Source organism: Pristiophorus japonicus, chromosome 11, assembly GCF_044704955.1.
Source record: "Pristiophorus japonicus isolate sPriJap1 chromosome 11, sPriJap1.hap1, whole genome shotgun sequence".
In the NCBI taxonomy this organism is placed as follows: Eukaryota; Metazoa; Chordata; class Chondrichthyes; family Pristiophoridae; genus Pristiophorus; species Pristiophorus japonicus.
The window spans coordinates 62,045,361-62,059,476 of NC_091987.1; the positions used below are offsets into that span (position 1 = coordinate 62,045,361).

At 44.8% G+C, this 14,116-nt stretch overlaps 1 protein-coding gene across 2 annotated transcripts in view; it reads right to left on the reverse strand.

Moving 5' to 3' along the window:
• Nucleotides 1-14,116, reverse strand: part of mao (monoamine oxidase) — a 270,332-nt gene that overhangs the window by 33,482 nt on the left and 222,734 nt on the right. For both annotated transcript variants that reach the window (XM_070893439.1, XM_070893440.1), the window contains exons 11-13: nucleotides 12,503-12,560; nucleotides 9,683-9,780; nucleotides 7,388-7,499 (exon numbers count right to left, since the gene is read on the reverse strand). In XM_070893439.1, coding sequence (XP_070749540.1) covers nucleotides 7,388-7,499; nucleotides 9,683-9,780; nucleotides 12,503-12,560 — 268 coding nt within the window. The remainder of the gene's footprint in view (nucleotides 1-7,387; nucleotides 7,500-9,682; nucleotides 9,781-12,502; nucleotides 12,561-14,116) is intronic.

Here is a 14,116-nt window from a genome sequence, read left to right on the forward strand (position 1 = left end):
CAATACAGTGATTAGGGAGAAACAAGCTGAACTTGAGGAAACCATGGGCAAAGTGAGAAATTATGTTTTCTCAGTGGGTTATCAGAATTGATTTACGGAATTAATTACCTTCCAGTGCAGCAAGAGTTGAATCAGCAGTTACATCTAAATTAAGAGATTTACTGGATGCAATAAGTATGACGTGTGGTAAAACAAACAATGAATCCAAAATACTGAAGGCTAGGTTAACAATATCTGGCTGCAGCATGTGATCCAGCAACCGGAGACTATAAAGGAGTGAGCCACAGTCTGCTTGGCGCAAATGGATGGGAGATGAATAACACTAGCCCTGCAAAGGAAAGGGTTCATAAGTAACAGAGTTGTAAATAGTAGAAGAGTTAATAATCTTAAATACATTAGACTGGTAGCTTCAATTTTAATAAGTCTTGTTAGTTCTTCATGGAGCTGGAAGGTGAAAAGCCTCAGGACAGCAGTGTAACCCATCTAAGGCAAAGAGGTGCTATTACCCAACTCACTCTGCACCACATGGTTCATGGCCAAGTACAAGTATCATGGAGAAATGTATTGCCTGGGCTGCACTGTTCTTTTAACTAGAGGCAGATACAGAGGGGAAGAAGACTGTGCCGTGAGTGTGTGTGCGTGTATCAAGGCGGGGGGCCGGGGGTGGAGGGGAGTCAAGCAGATGCAATAGTAAATTCAGAAATTGGAAGGTTAAAAGTTGCTTGCAACCTGTGACTCCTATTCTGCCCCTTTGGGAAACTGTATTTGTTTGGAATGCCTGGCATCTCAGGACTCTATGAACATGGCGACAGCAAATACATTAATGGTATTAATGTGTTAATACTCAACAATTCTAATCTAAATTACATTTTCTAATTAGTTAAAGCGTGATGAAAACTGCATTTCAAGATTACTTTTACATAACAAACCAATTAATTCTGACATTCTCTAATGCACTTTCAAATTAGATTTAAGTAAAATGCTAAATTAATCCTGACATGCATTATGCCCCAATTTAAAAAAAACAATTTTATTTATCACTGCTTAATTAAAGCTGCAGAGTACTATTGGAGGCATTTTAAACAATTTTAATATTGTGATTGAGCACTCTGTGTAAAACAAAACTTCCTGCTTTTTAGATGCAAGCTACAGTTCTTAATTAAATTGTATGAATTTTTCACTGCTCACATTCATTTAATTATACATTGGAAATAATTATTTCTCCTTTCTTTCTCTCCTTCCTTGCAAGTATTCTCCTCATCACTTTACTCCCTCAGCAAACCAGGGAGCACAATCCTCCAGGATTTTCTAACCTTGATGTCAGCTTAGCCTGAATGGTTCTGTAATATACTGGAGCTCCTGGTGTGGTCCAATCTTCCCCATTTACCTTACACAGCATCTTCCACAGCACCACCGTCAACGGAGAAACAAATTTATATGCACAAGTTTGCACATACATGATTGTTCAGAAGTCATGATCACGACTTTCATTTTCTGACCACCTGTTTCTGTTCAAAAATCATACCGTTGGTCTGTACCGATAAGTTAAACGCTCTGGTCAGCAATAGCTATAGTTCTATTTACAAATCGCCTCCAAAGTTGGTTTTTCAGTCCTCTGGCTGCAGTGTTATATAAAGTAAAGGGTAAAATAGAACTACCCAGCTAGCAGCAAAGTTACAAAATAAGGAAATTAACTTTTTATCGTAGATAAGATGGCTTGAAATTCTCCATCGGAACCTGTGACTGCACTGCACAGGATAATGGGAATTACAGCAGAAGGCCATTCAATTCATGGCACTTGTGCAAGTGTTATTTCTTCAACTGGAACAATCTACTTGAATCCCATTTCCATTCCTATTTCTTGTGTCCTTTTATGTAATTCTGTTTCAAATTCTTATTCAATTCAAAATTGTTACAGACCTAGCAATTTGAGGCTGCTAAAAACCTGCCGATGCCACCACGAGTCAGAGTTAACAGTTGCCGAAATTAATGGCGCTGGCAGGACATTAGCCCAGCGCTAAACTCACCATGCAAGGCTGTTTTCATGGCGGTTGTCCCAGCAGGAGGCCCAATGAAGTGTGGCTGTAGTGCCATTGCAGCAAGAACAGCCTTCTCTCAAAGTAAGGCTGTCATTTTAGAAAGCAGTGCAGTCCCTTAAAGGCATCTAACATGAAAAAAATCATTTCAAAATAGGCAGTTTTTAGCCCTTACAGCTCAATTACCTTCTGAAAAAAATTCATGTTAAAAAGAATTCCCAAATGGGAGCCTTCAGCTGTTAAAGCTGAATTGCCTTCTGCACCTAAAAAAATGGGAAAAGTGCTTCAGCACTAACACAAATGGCTCAGCAAGTCAGGGAATGCGCATCCAGGGTCTCACACACAGCTTTGTGCAGGGGGTCAACGCTGTAAGAGAGGTCCTCTACCACAGTGGCCAGGAGGCCCTCTAGAAAGAACGACGTGGGATCAGATCACCTGTCAGTGGTCATCCCTATCACCTGGTTCCAGTGCCCAAAGAAGCTTCATGACCTCAGACCAGCAGTCAAGGTCAGTGAATGCATCTTTAAAAGCCGTCTCCTACCAACTGCACTACTAGCTTCACACACTTCTCAATGCATGACTCCACCCCTCCCCAACCTACCAACAATCTGTAGCAAACATGAGGCACACCTCCCATTCCTAGTTTCACTTCACCCCCTTGGAGGAGACGGTGCTGGCCATTCTTGTCGGGGGCATGGCTGAGCCCTTGGCCAGCGACGGGGCTGAAAGGATACAAGATGCTGATATGCTCATACGTTATCCTAATTTTCGCATGCACCTCTTACTTTCCCATCCACCCCTCACTACAACTTCACCCTTGTGCTTTCTTCATTTCAGACACCTGCAGTCTGCCCAGCCAGTGGTTGCTTAAGAAGAAGGAGAGGAGAGTAAAGAAGAAGAAGACACTATCACTCAATTTCACACTCCCAGCTACCAGCTCCTTAAGGTCGAGCTGCAAGACCATTTGCAGTGTCTCCCACTGAAAATGAGCAGCCTTCCACCAACCATGCTGCAGTCTCTGGGGTAGCACTGCGTGACATCAGTAGGATAGGCAAAGGCACACACTAGACAGTCACTAAGGGAATGCAAAAGGGTGATGAGTTGATTTCTTAATGTCATATTGAATGGATAGATGTATAAAGTTGAATTGGATGGTTTGCTTTGTAGTGGTTTTATTTCAGCATTGTGATGGTCAGTAACAAAGGGAGGGTAAGGTGTGGGACTAATGTTGAAAGGGGAATTGGGGTTGTGGTCACTGGTACCACAGGTGGATGATTCCATCCCTGATATCCTGGCCAGAAAGGAGCTGTCTGGGTTGCATCCTTCCATCTGCTTCCTCCTTTTCTGCTTCCTCGTTTTCTGCATCTTCCTTTTCCCTCTGTGAGCAGATGCTGTAAATCTAAATTGACAGCATAAAATGCTAAAAATACTCAGCAGGTCAGACAGCATCTTGACCAGAGATGTGAACTGTGTTTCTCTCTCCACGAATGCTGCCTGACCAGCTGAGTATTTCCAGCACTTTTTGTCTTCTCAGAGGCCTTCCTTGCCCTGCACACTTTAAAAACTTTTAACATATATTGCACCAAGCCAGTACAGGTGTAGCGTCCAAAATCCAGAGTTCCGAAATCCGGAATGCTCCGGAATCCGGACGCCGGGTTGATCCGTGGCGGGATTGTCCGGAACCGGAAAATGTTCCAAAATCCGGACTCCCCACCTACCTCAGCGGCCCGACCTCTGGCCTGACTTCGCCCGCCCTGACTTTGCCCCGGCCCTTGGCGGCCCAACCTCACCACAGCCCAACTTCGCCCCGGCCCCAGCTCCCCCCACTCTCCCTTACCTCGGCGGGCCGACCTCACCCCTTTACCTCGGCTGCCCAACCCCACCTACCTCAGCCCAGGCAAAGACGTTCCAAAATCTGGAAATACCCAGAATCCAGAATGGCCTCAGTCCCAAGGTTTCCGGATTTCGGACGCTCAACCTGTACTTCAATAAAATTTTAAAAATCCAGTCTAAATGTTTAAATGCAGACTTACCTGAAAGTTATGCGTGTCCCTTTAAGAAGTGCCGACAGTGTCTCTGTCAGTCTGCTACACACTCGCTTTTCAGAGCAAGCTTAGGACCAAGCGCTAAACTGAGCGCAAAGGTTCAAGTTCGCTGAGCATGACATTAAGTCTCCATTGCACACCAACTGATGTCATGCTCTCCATATCCGCATCTCCAGGGCCAGCGCCAAGGTGCTCACCAAAATGGCGGACGACAAATTCCATGCCAGAGCTGGGCGTTAGAATGGTGGCCGTGATTTTTTTCCCCTGATTGCTGTGCAAATGGGCGGCGGTAAGTTGCCCAATTTCTGGACCATAATCTTTACTTCAATAGTAATTTGTGGGAAAATCATTCCATGTTTTACTAGTCCTCAATGTGAAAAACTAATTCTAATGCCCCTTTTTGTTTTTTTGATAATTCTAAGCCTTTTCTTTCATGTTATCAATTTGCCTCTCTATGGAAATAATTTTTCACTATTTAACTTCTCAAAATCTTTCATAATTTTGAAAACTTATACAAGCTTTCCTCCTCAACTTTCTTTGTTCCAGTACAAAAACAGCTCAATTTTTCATCACTATAACCGCTCATTCCTGATCTTACTCTAGAATATCGATGATTCTATTATCCTTCTTATATTGTGGTGCCTAGAATTGCACGCAGTATTCCAACTGTTGTCGATGTCTTGTACAAATTCAACAAGACTTCCTTGTTAATATATTCCATGCCCCATATATAAAATCTAGAATCTTAATTTGCCTCTTTAACCTGCCTTCCCACCTTAAAGATCTGCAATCTCTTACATTCTTCCTCATAATTTGCCATGCCTCCTAATTTAGTATTATCAGCAAACTTCAATATCATTCCTCTTCTGCCTATATCCAAATCATTCATCTAAATAGAAAGTGAAATAAGTTCCAGCACAGATCCTTGAGGTACATCATTACTTACATTCTGCCAATCCAAACACATCCACATATCTAATGTCTCTGCTTTCTGTCCCTAGGCATCTCTTTATCCATAAGACTACATTTTGTTTTTTTTAAAACAAGTGTTAACTAATGCATTCCATATTATGAACTGTAGAAGTTTACCCACAATCGAGGTATCACTAACTGACCTATAATTTCCTGTATTATTCCTTTTCCTTTTCTTGAACCGGGGTATAACATTTCTCTCCAGCCCTTTGGCTCAATTCCTGTTTCCAAATTACAGTTATCCCTCTGGTACTCCTTCCTTAACCTGCTTCAGTATTCTGACATGCAAATCATGTGGGCTTGGTGACTTTGCTATTTTTAGACCCATTAACTTTTAAATATAGTTTTCTTTTGAATATTTATCCCCGGTAGTGGCTCTTCCATATACTTCTCTGGCACCCTCACAGTCCTACTTTCACCATCCTCTAAAAACACTTTTAAAACATCTCCATTAATTCCTCCCTCTCAAGTACAAGAGGGTTCACTCTTTGGCCATTTTATACTTCTTATGTGCTTAGAAAAGCTCTTATTATTTCCCTTTATGTCTTTTTCTAATACTTCCTCTTACTTTCATATTTCTTCTTCACTGTCCTGTACTCCCTTTTTACTTCCTTTCTATAGTTCTCAAAGTTCTTCCATATTAATCCCTTATAGTTATCATATACCTCATTTTTACTCCAGTCTCTAGATTTATGGAACCCAAACCTTTGACATGCCCCTTTACTCCTTGTTGGATTGCATTTAATCCTGCAATAGTAGAAAGCATCTGGCTGAACTAAAATGCTATTAAATATGACAATATAAATATTTTCAAATGTGCCATTAAACTGGTACTCAAACAAAAAGGAACGAAAGAAGGTAGGGAGAAGGGAAGGAATGAAAAATGGAATAATTTGCTTTTGCATAATGCCTTTGACATTCTCAGGACATGCTAAAACGTTTCACGGTCAATGAAGCACTTTTGAAATGTAGTTACTGTGTTGTGGAGGGAAACAAGGCAGCCAATTTGCGCACAGCAAAGCCCCACAAACAATGAGATAAATGGCCAGATAAATCTGTTTTTGTGCTGTTGGTTGAGTGATAAATGTTGTCCAGGAGAACTCTTCAGATAGTGCCATAGGATCTTTTACTTCCATCGGAGAGGATAGACAGGGCCTCAGTTTAATCTAGGTTGGCACTTCAGTTCAGCACTCCCTCAGTATTGCTCTAAGTGTCAGCCTAGATTATGTGCTCGACTCTGGAGTAGGACTTAAATCCACATCCTTCTGACTAGAGGCGAGTGTAACCACTGAGCCAAGGCTGACACAGGAATGCTAGTCAATCTATCGCAGGCATTGTAAATTTCACTTCCCATGGGCTCAACGTGACATCTGCCAAATCATGCAGAGTAAATAATAGTTAAAAACCAGCAGCAGATGAGAGTCCAGTAGTAAAGATGCATTTAAATTGCATGCTGCATGCGATATACAAACAGATCTGTCAGTAGTGAGGTCCCAGGAATGTTTCCACTTATGCAAAAGCTATTTCTATCTCACTGCATGATTTAGTCACACTTACAAAGGAACACCGTGCCCAGTATTTTCTCTACCTGGGTGTGTCCGGTGCGGGTGGTCACCATGGTGGGTCGCAGCCACGTTGCTGGCTCCATCCCGCTCCACAGAATAACTTAATGTTAATGGGCCTATTAAGCCCGCCCTGCGTGTTACCCGGCCCAATTAAATGTGTGTGGGATTGGTGACATCATCGATGACGAGTTTTCAGTCGGGATATTTAAAGGAGCCATGACCACATTGCATTTGAAGTTCCATCTAGGAGTGTGCAGTCAGTGCACTTCACAATTCCACTGCTGCACACACAACCAGAGATGACTGCACAGAGGCAGAGGGCTGCACCCAGGTTCTCCGGTGACTCCCTCCATATAATTGTGGAGGAAGTGAGAGCATGCAGGGAGGTCCTCTTCCCTGCTGATGGGGGGACGAGACCTCCCCAGCAGAGCAAAACAGCCTGGCTCCAAATAGCAGAGGAGGTGGACAGCAGGGCTGTGGTCAGGAGGACCTGGGTGCAGTGCAGCAAACGTTTCAACGATCTTGTTAGATCAGGAAAGAAGAGTGCAAAGCCACAATCAACTTCATCCTGCTGTGCCTCTCATCACATCCCTATCACTCTGCCTTCCCAACCCTACTCCTGCACAACCTTACGCCAACATACCTTGCACGTCCACCCATCCCTCTCTCTCTATATCTACATTATTACATCCTCAATTTAATAAAGCCAGATGAACAGCACAATGCAAAATGCCAGTTTATTACAGTAAAGGATTCTTTTTGCCCCTACCTCTCTGGCTGCTCTCTCACCAGCCTGTACAGCACCCTCCATGTATCCACTCCACTGGGTGGCTGTCTCGGTGCCAGCAAAGTAAATCTTCTGAAATGGCTCTCTCAGGATTCTTCAAAGACAAAAATATTCATTAATAACATGATGTTTAGAATATTGAACACTGCTGTAATTAATCAATAGAAATGTATATGTACACATGTGCAGCTTGTCAATACAAACCAGTACATCTATATTTGTAACTGACACTGCACATTGATGCAAGTTTTTGTCCGTGTTTTTCCCTTTCTGTGCTCCTCCAGGGAAGAATGGAACATCATTCCATTTTTGGCACTGACTGGCAGCATCAACATCACAAGATACTTACAGATGAGAAAGGGCATTTTTGCCACCTTAATTTATCTATTCAGAACAAACGTAGACTTTCCCATTGAAATATCAAATTGTTTCTTAAATTATTTTAGGGATTTTGCTTCCACCATTCTGCCGCCGAATGGTGGAAGTCCATTCCAGGTTTTGATCACTCGGGATGAAAAACCTTCTGATATCAGTCCTAAACTTTTATTAGCTTGAACTTGTGTTCACTTATGCTACTCTGTTTATTTTAAAGTAATATTTCAGATGAACCGTTGCCACAGCATTTACTGTCTTCTTTACCAATATAACATGGTCTCTCAAATGCCTTCTTTCCAAGCTGAAACCCAAGTCATTACAGTCTTTCCTCATAATTCAGACACCTGATACTAGAGATCAGCTGTCTGACTCTTCTCTGCACTATTTCCAGTGCTTGAATGTCTCCCTTGTTTATTGGTGACCAAACGGACACATTATTCAAGATGTGGTCTGACCAAAGGATTGCATAGTCTGATATCGACTTCCTCTGACTTAGGTGTAGTACAGGTACAACATTGTCGATTGTTGCTCTGCATTGGTTGGACATGTTAAGCATTTAGTGTACACGGACTCCTGGTCTCTTTCAACCTCATCCTTACCTATTTCAACCTCATTTGCAGAGCTTGTGTGTCATTCGTTTGTCCTTCAGATATAATCATATCAGGTATAATACCAAAATACAATTTAAAGCTCCATCCATCTACTTTGCTCCAATAATGAAACTTAGTCCTAACCTTGGGGTTAGGGAGTAGGGGGGAGGAGGAGGGGGGGAGGAGCGGAGGAGGAGGAGGAGGGGGGGGAGGAGGGGTGGGGAGAGGGAGCGGGAGGGAAGGGGGAGGGAGGGAGGGAAGGAAGGGAGAGGGAGGGAGGGGGGGAGGAGGAGAGGGAGGGAAGGGGAGAGGGAGGGAAGGGGAGAGGGAGGGAAGGGGAGAGGGAAGGAGGGAGGGAGGAGGAGAGGGAGGGAGGGGGAGAGGGAGGGAGGGAGGGGGAGAGGAGAGGGAGGGAGGGAGGGAGGGGGAGAGGAGAGGGAGGGAGGGGGAGAGGAGAGGGAGGGAGGGAGGGGGAGAGGAGAGGGAGGGAGAGAGGAGGGGGATGGAGGAGAGAGAGGGAGGGAGAGAGGGAGAGGGAGGTAGGGGGAGAGGAGAGGGAGGAGGCTGAACGTGAAAAAGCCGGGCCCAAGACTTCGGGCGGGGCCCGCCCCCAGCAAGATGCCAGGCGGGCGGGCCCCGCCGAAGGAAGAGGGAGCGGACCGGAGTTAAAGGTAGGTGGCCGGGGGAAGCCGGAGCTGGGGGAGAGCGGAGCGGGAGCTGGGGGGGGGGGCGGAGCGGGAGTTACGGAGGGGTCGAAGCGGGAGCTGGGGGGGGGGGGTTCGGAGCGGGAGCTGGGGGGGGGGGGCGGAGGGCAGCAGAGCGGGAGCTGGGGGGGGGAGAGCGGGCAGCAGAACGGGAGCTGTTGGGGGGTGGGGGGGGGGAGCGGGAGCTGGGGGGTTGAGAGAGCCAGCTGAACAGGGGAGGAAGCTGGAGCCAGAGCAGGAGCTGGACGAGGGAGGTGCAGCATGATCCACACGCAGCCCCAGTGAGGCCATTCGACCAGGGCTAGGGGTGGCGTGCTTCGGGCCCCTCCCACACAGTTTTGGGTGCCTGGAGCTACTGCACCTGCGCGCCCACTGTAGCAGCCTCTTAATCTGATCCATAGAAGGTACAGTAAATGTTTCTGACTCCTCTGATCACTATGGAGAAGAATACTTTCACTTGGTGTAGTGGCAATAAACCTGTACAAATGCTCCATATTAGAACACTGATTAAATTAGCAATTTTCTGCTCTATAAGGCCTAATCTGAATCCATTCACACTTCAGCGAGTGTTTAACTGCTGATGGAGATAATAAAATTATTGCACTTACTTGCCATACTGAGTCATAATTCCTGGAGGGAAGTATGCAGTGTAACATCCACCTGAATATTGCTCCTCACACCAGTTCTTCTCTTCATAATGAACGGGCTGGACAAAAATACAAAGGCACAAAAACACACAATTCTGTGATATAGCACATCTTTCTGCTTGAATATATAATTTGAAGTCTGAGAACCTTGACAGTGGATGCAGATTTTTGAGGACAATCTTTCCAAAAGAAAATCTAAGAGCACGTGATCCAGGGAACCTGGAGGGAATCTGCAGGGAACATTGGTGATAACTGCTGTGCAAACAATGGTTGCAAACAACTGTGATGCTGGGATTCAGAGAGCCAGACGCTAATAATTTTCAAATTAAAAAAAATTCGGGTATTGGTTTCCAGGAAGGAAGTGGAGCGCTAAGCGCAACAGGACGCAAGTGGGGTGGTACTTGTGTAGCGCTGCACAATGTCCCGTGCAACACTGCCGCGTTTGCAGGCTCCTTCAACTCCCTTAAAGGGAAGGGCCATCGCTGCAGGCTCTGCCTTGGGACCACTTACCTGGTCCCCTACGGCAGCCGCGATCCGACCCGGGGAGGGAGAGGGGGTGGGGGGAAGCCTTTGACCGTGAGGGAGGAGATCACTCGGTCTGGGCTCGGGGCTGGAGAACACACGAGCAAGCCCTTCGGCCAGGGCTAGGGGAGCAGACCGGGAGGCTGAAGACAGGGCAGGTAGGTGGGGGGGGGGTGGGTAATTTCAGCCCAGGATAGGTGCAGGCCGGCCTCCTGCTTAATTCATCGTCGCTGCTGTCTGACTGCGGCTGTCTGATCCTCCGCCATTGCTTGTTGCAAGGCTCCACATCCTCACTGGCCAATGCTGCATTGCGCTTGGTTTTCTTGCTGCTCTGTCCGTCCTTTTGTTGCTTTCTGTCAACCTTGAAGGCATCGGACCGGTGCAGGGTCCTTTCGGCCCAGGAAGGTAACGGCTTCAGTTTCCAGCCCAGCCTCAGCCCTTTGTTTCTGACTTCAGCCCTTCTGAGCGTCCTTCGTTACCCTAGCAACATCAGTTTTTGGCGCAGGTCTTAAGCTCCACCCACAAAGCTTAAGGCCAATCTGCGCTGCTCCAAATTCAAAGTTAATTCTGGCAAAACTTGGACTTTTTTTGGGGGGCGCATTTGGGCCACTAAAAAAATCATACATACCTCTTCAGCTGTGCCAAAAATCACCCATGTGGAAAATTGAGCCCTTTGTGTGTAGAAGTGTTTCCTAATTTTACTCCTGAGATTATTAGACTATGCCCGCAATCCTAGTATCCTTAACCAGCAGAAATAGTTTCTCTCTATCTACCCTATCTGTTCCCCTTAATATCTTGAAAACATCGATCAGATCACCCCGCAACCTTCTAAATTGCAGGGCATACAACCCTTATTTGTGTAATCTCGCCTCGTAACTTAACCCCAGAAGGCCAGGTATCATTTTGGTAAACCTACAAGGCCGATATATCCTTCGTGCAGTGTGGTGCCCAGAACTGCTCACAGTACTCAAGGTGTGATCTAACCAGGGTTTTGTATAGCTGCAGCATAACTTCTACCCCCTTTATATTCTAGTCCTCAAGATACGAAGGCCAGTATCCCATTAGCCTTTTTGATTATTACAAGGAAGTGCACCAGAAGAGCCAAATATCTTTGTCCCCATTGTATTTTAGTGAGACTGCTAATTTAAAAAATTGCTGCTTTGCTGTGACTGTGGGGCTACTACTGTATTGAATGTAGATAAATGTGTGGCGAAACAGGGCTTCAGTTGCTTTCTTGCCAGGTAGTGCATGGAAATGGAAATTATTCATGTGTGTCTCTGTGGGTGTCTAGGAAGTATCCTTTGTTATAAAAGTTGAGGAGAGTGGTGGCCTTTATAGCTCTAGTTGTTTAGTGCAGATAGTTGAGTGTTCCTACTGGTCTCCATGTACAAGATAGCACTCTTCAGTGAGGTGACCCTAATCATTTGATAATTGTGGTTCACTGTAGTTCATGCCTAGGTAGCTGATTCTGTTACGGTAGATCTGTTGCATGGGCAGTTGAACAAGCGTGCATCTCCTATTTGCTGCTCCCACCTGGTCCTCTGCACTAAGATATTACATCCATGTTGTGCACTATTCGCAACTGATTGACACCTGTTCTGAACTGTGGTTCAATATTCATTTTTTGTGTTTATCCTAGTTCTGTATGAGTTTCTCAGGATTATCCTTTTAACAAGACCTTAACAAGCAAAAAGCTGTTTTAAATATTTTCTAATTTTCATGAGTTGATATTGAGACTAGATCAATATTCAGAATCGTGGTACAAAGAGATGGTCCTACACATTTATTTTTCTTGAAATAAATTACAGAAACATAGGATGAAGATCGCTCTCCTTCAAGGTGAAATATGTTTTTGACAGATTCATCATACTAAATATGATTGAATATCATCAAATATCAGCAACCCGCGAAGGCTTCTTCAGCAGCACCTCCCAAACCCGTGACCTCTACCACCCAGAAGGACAAAGGCATGGGAACACCATCACCTGCAAGTTCCCCACACCATCCTGACTTGGAAGTATATCGCTGTTCCTTCATCGTCGCTGGGTCAAAATCCTAGAGCTTCCTCCCGAACAGCACTGTGGGAGTACCTTCACCACAGAGACTACAGCGGTTCAAGAAGGCGGCTCATCACCACCTTCTCAAGGGCCATTAGGGATGGGCAATAAATGCTGGCCTTGCCAGCGACGCCCACATCCCAGGAACGAATAAAAAAAAACAGGCTAAACCTATAAGAAAGGAAGAGAAGAAATAGCTTACATGCAATGCCTCCTCAGACTCAAGGACCTTGGCATAAATCTCACAAATCTTCTGCTTCCTGCATAACAAAAAAATAATCCAGGTCACACACTGTAAAATAAGCAGTGACAAATAAAATAGATGCTGGTTTCAGGTTACTCTATGTTATGACTTCCATATGCAGCCATTTGTAGTTCAGTTACTAATTTGTCAGAGGTTTGTAAATAACGTCCTTGTTAAATCATACTAAATCATATAAACTGGTGATTTATATGCAGTGTTTTCATAATGAACACTATAGCATCAGTAGACCAAAACTCTAATGACCAAGCAGATCAAGTAAGCAGAGATTAATGTACTGATTAATGATGAGTGAAGCAGCGATATATCTGAATACCAATGGAGCAATGTGTGCAGGAGGACAGTTGTAGGAGTCTCAGGCCTAGCAGTTTAGCCCTGACAAATGGGTTTTGTTTTACCCACAAGTAAATTTTAAAGTGCTTTTTGCATAATAACATAAGAAATAGGAGCAGCAATAGGCCATTCGGCCCCCCGAGTCTGCTCCATTCAGTAAGATCATGGCTAATCTGATCTTGGCCTCAACTCCACTTTCCTGCCCACTCCCCATAACTCTTGACTCCACTATAGTTCAAGATCTGACCAGCTCAGCCTTGAATATATTCAATGACTCAACCTCCACAGCTCTCTGGGGTAGAGAATTCCAAAGACTCATGACCCTCAGACAGAAGAAATTCCTACTCATTTCCATCTTAAATGGACGACCACTTATTCTGAAACTATGCCCCCTTGTTCTAGATTCCCCCACAAGGGGAATCATCCTCTCAGCATCCACCCTGTCAAGCCGCTTCAGAATCTTATATATTTCAATAAGATCACCTCTCATTCTTCTAAACTCCAATGAGTACAGGTACAACATGCTCAACCTTTCCTCATAAGACAACCCCTTCATCCCAGGAATCAACCCAGTTAATTACAAAAGTAATTAGCTGTTTACGATTGCTGGCAAATACAACAACATGCATTTATATAGCACTTTAAATGTAGGAAAACGTCCCAAGATACTTCACAGGAGTCCAATCACAAAAATTGACACTGAGCCAAACAAGGAGATATCAGGGACTGAATTTTCGCCACCATTCTGCACTGTTTTTTGTGGCCTACGCTGTTTTCTTTTGAGCATACTAAAATCTGCAAGTTTCATAAGAACATAAGAATATAAAAAATAGGAGCAGGAGTAGGCCATATGCCCCCCTCGAGCCTGCTCCGCCATTTAATACCATCATGGCTGATCCGATCATGGACTCAGGTCCACTTCCCTGCCCGCTCCCCATAACCCCTTATTCCCTTATCGGTTAAGAAACTGTCTATCTCTGTCTTAAAGTTTCGCCAAAGTTTCTGCGCCATTCTAAATAGGTAAGTCCGATTTTTTTAGTTCTCGATTGTTTGATGTCACTTGCGGGGGAAACTTGCCGGGTGTGCCACATCTGGCCATTTAAACGAGTTTGGCCAAGTACGATTTTTTTCTAAAACGGCGCACTGCACCCTTCTGAAAAACCTTCCCTACACTTAAGAAAATCGGCGCAGAGAAGATAAAATCGGCAGAGAGAAGACGCC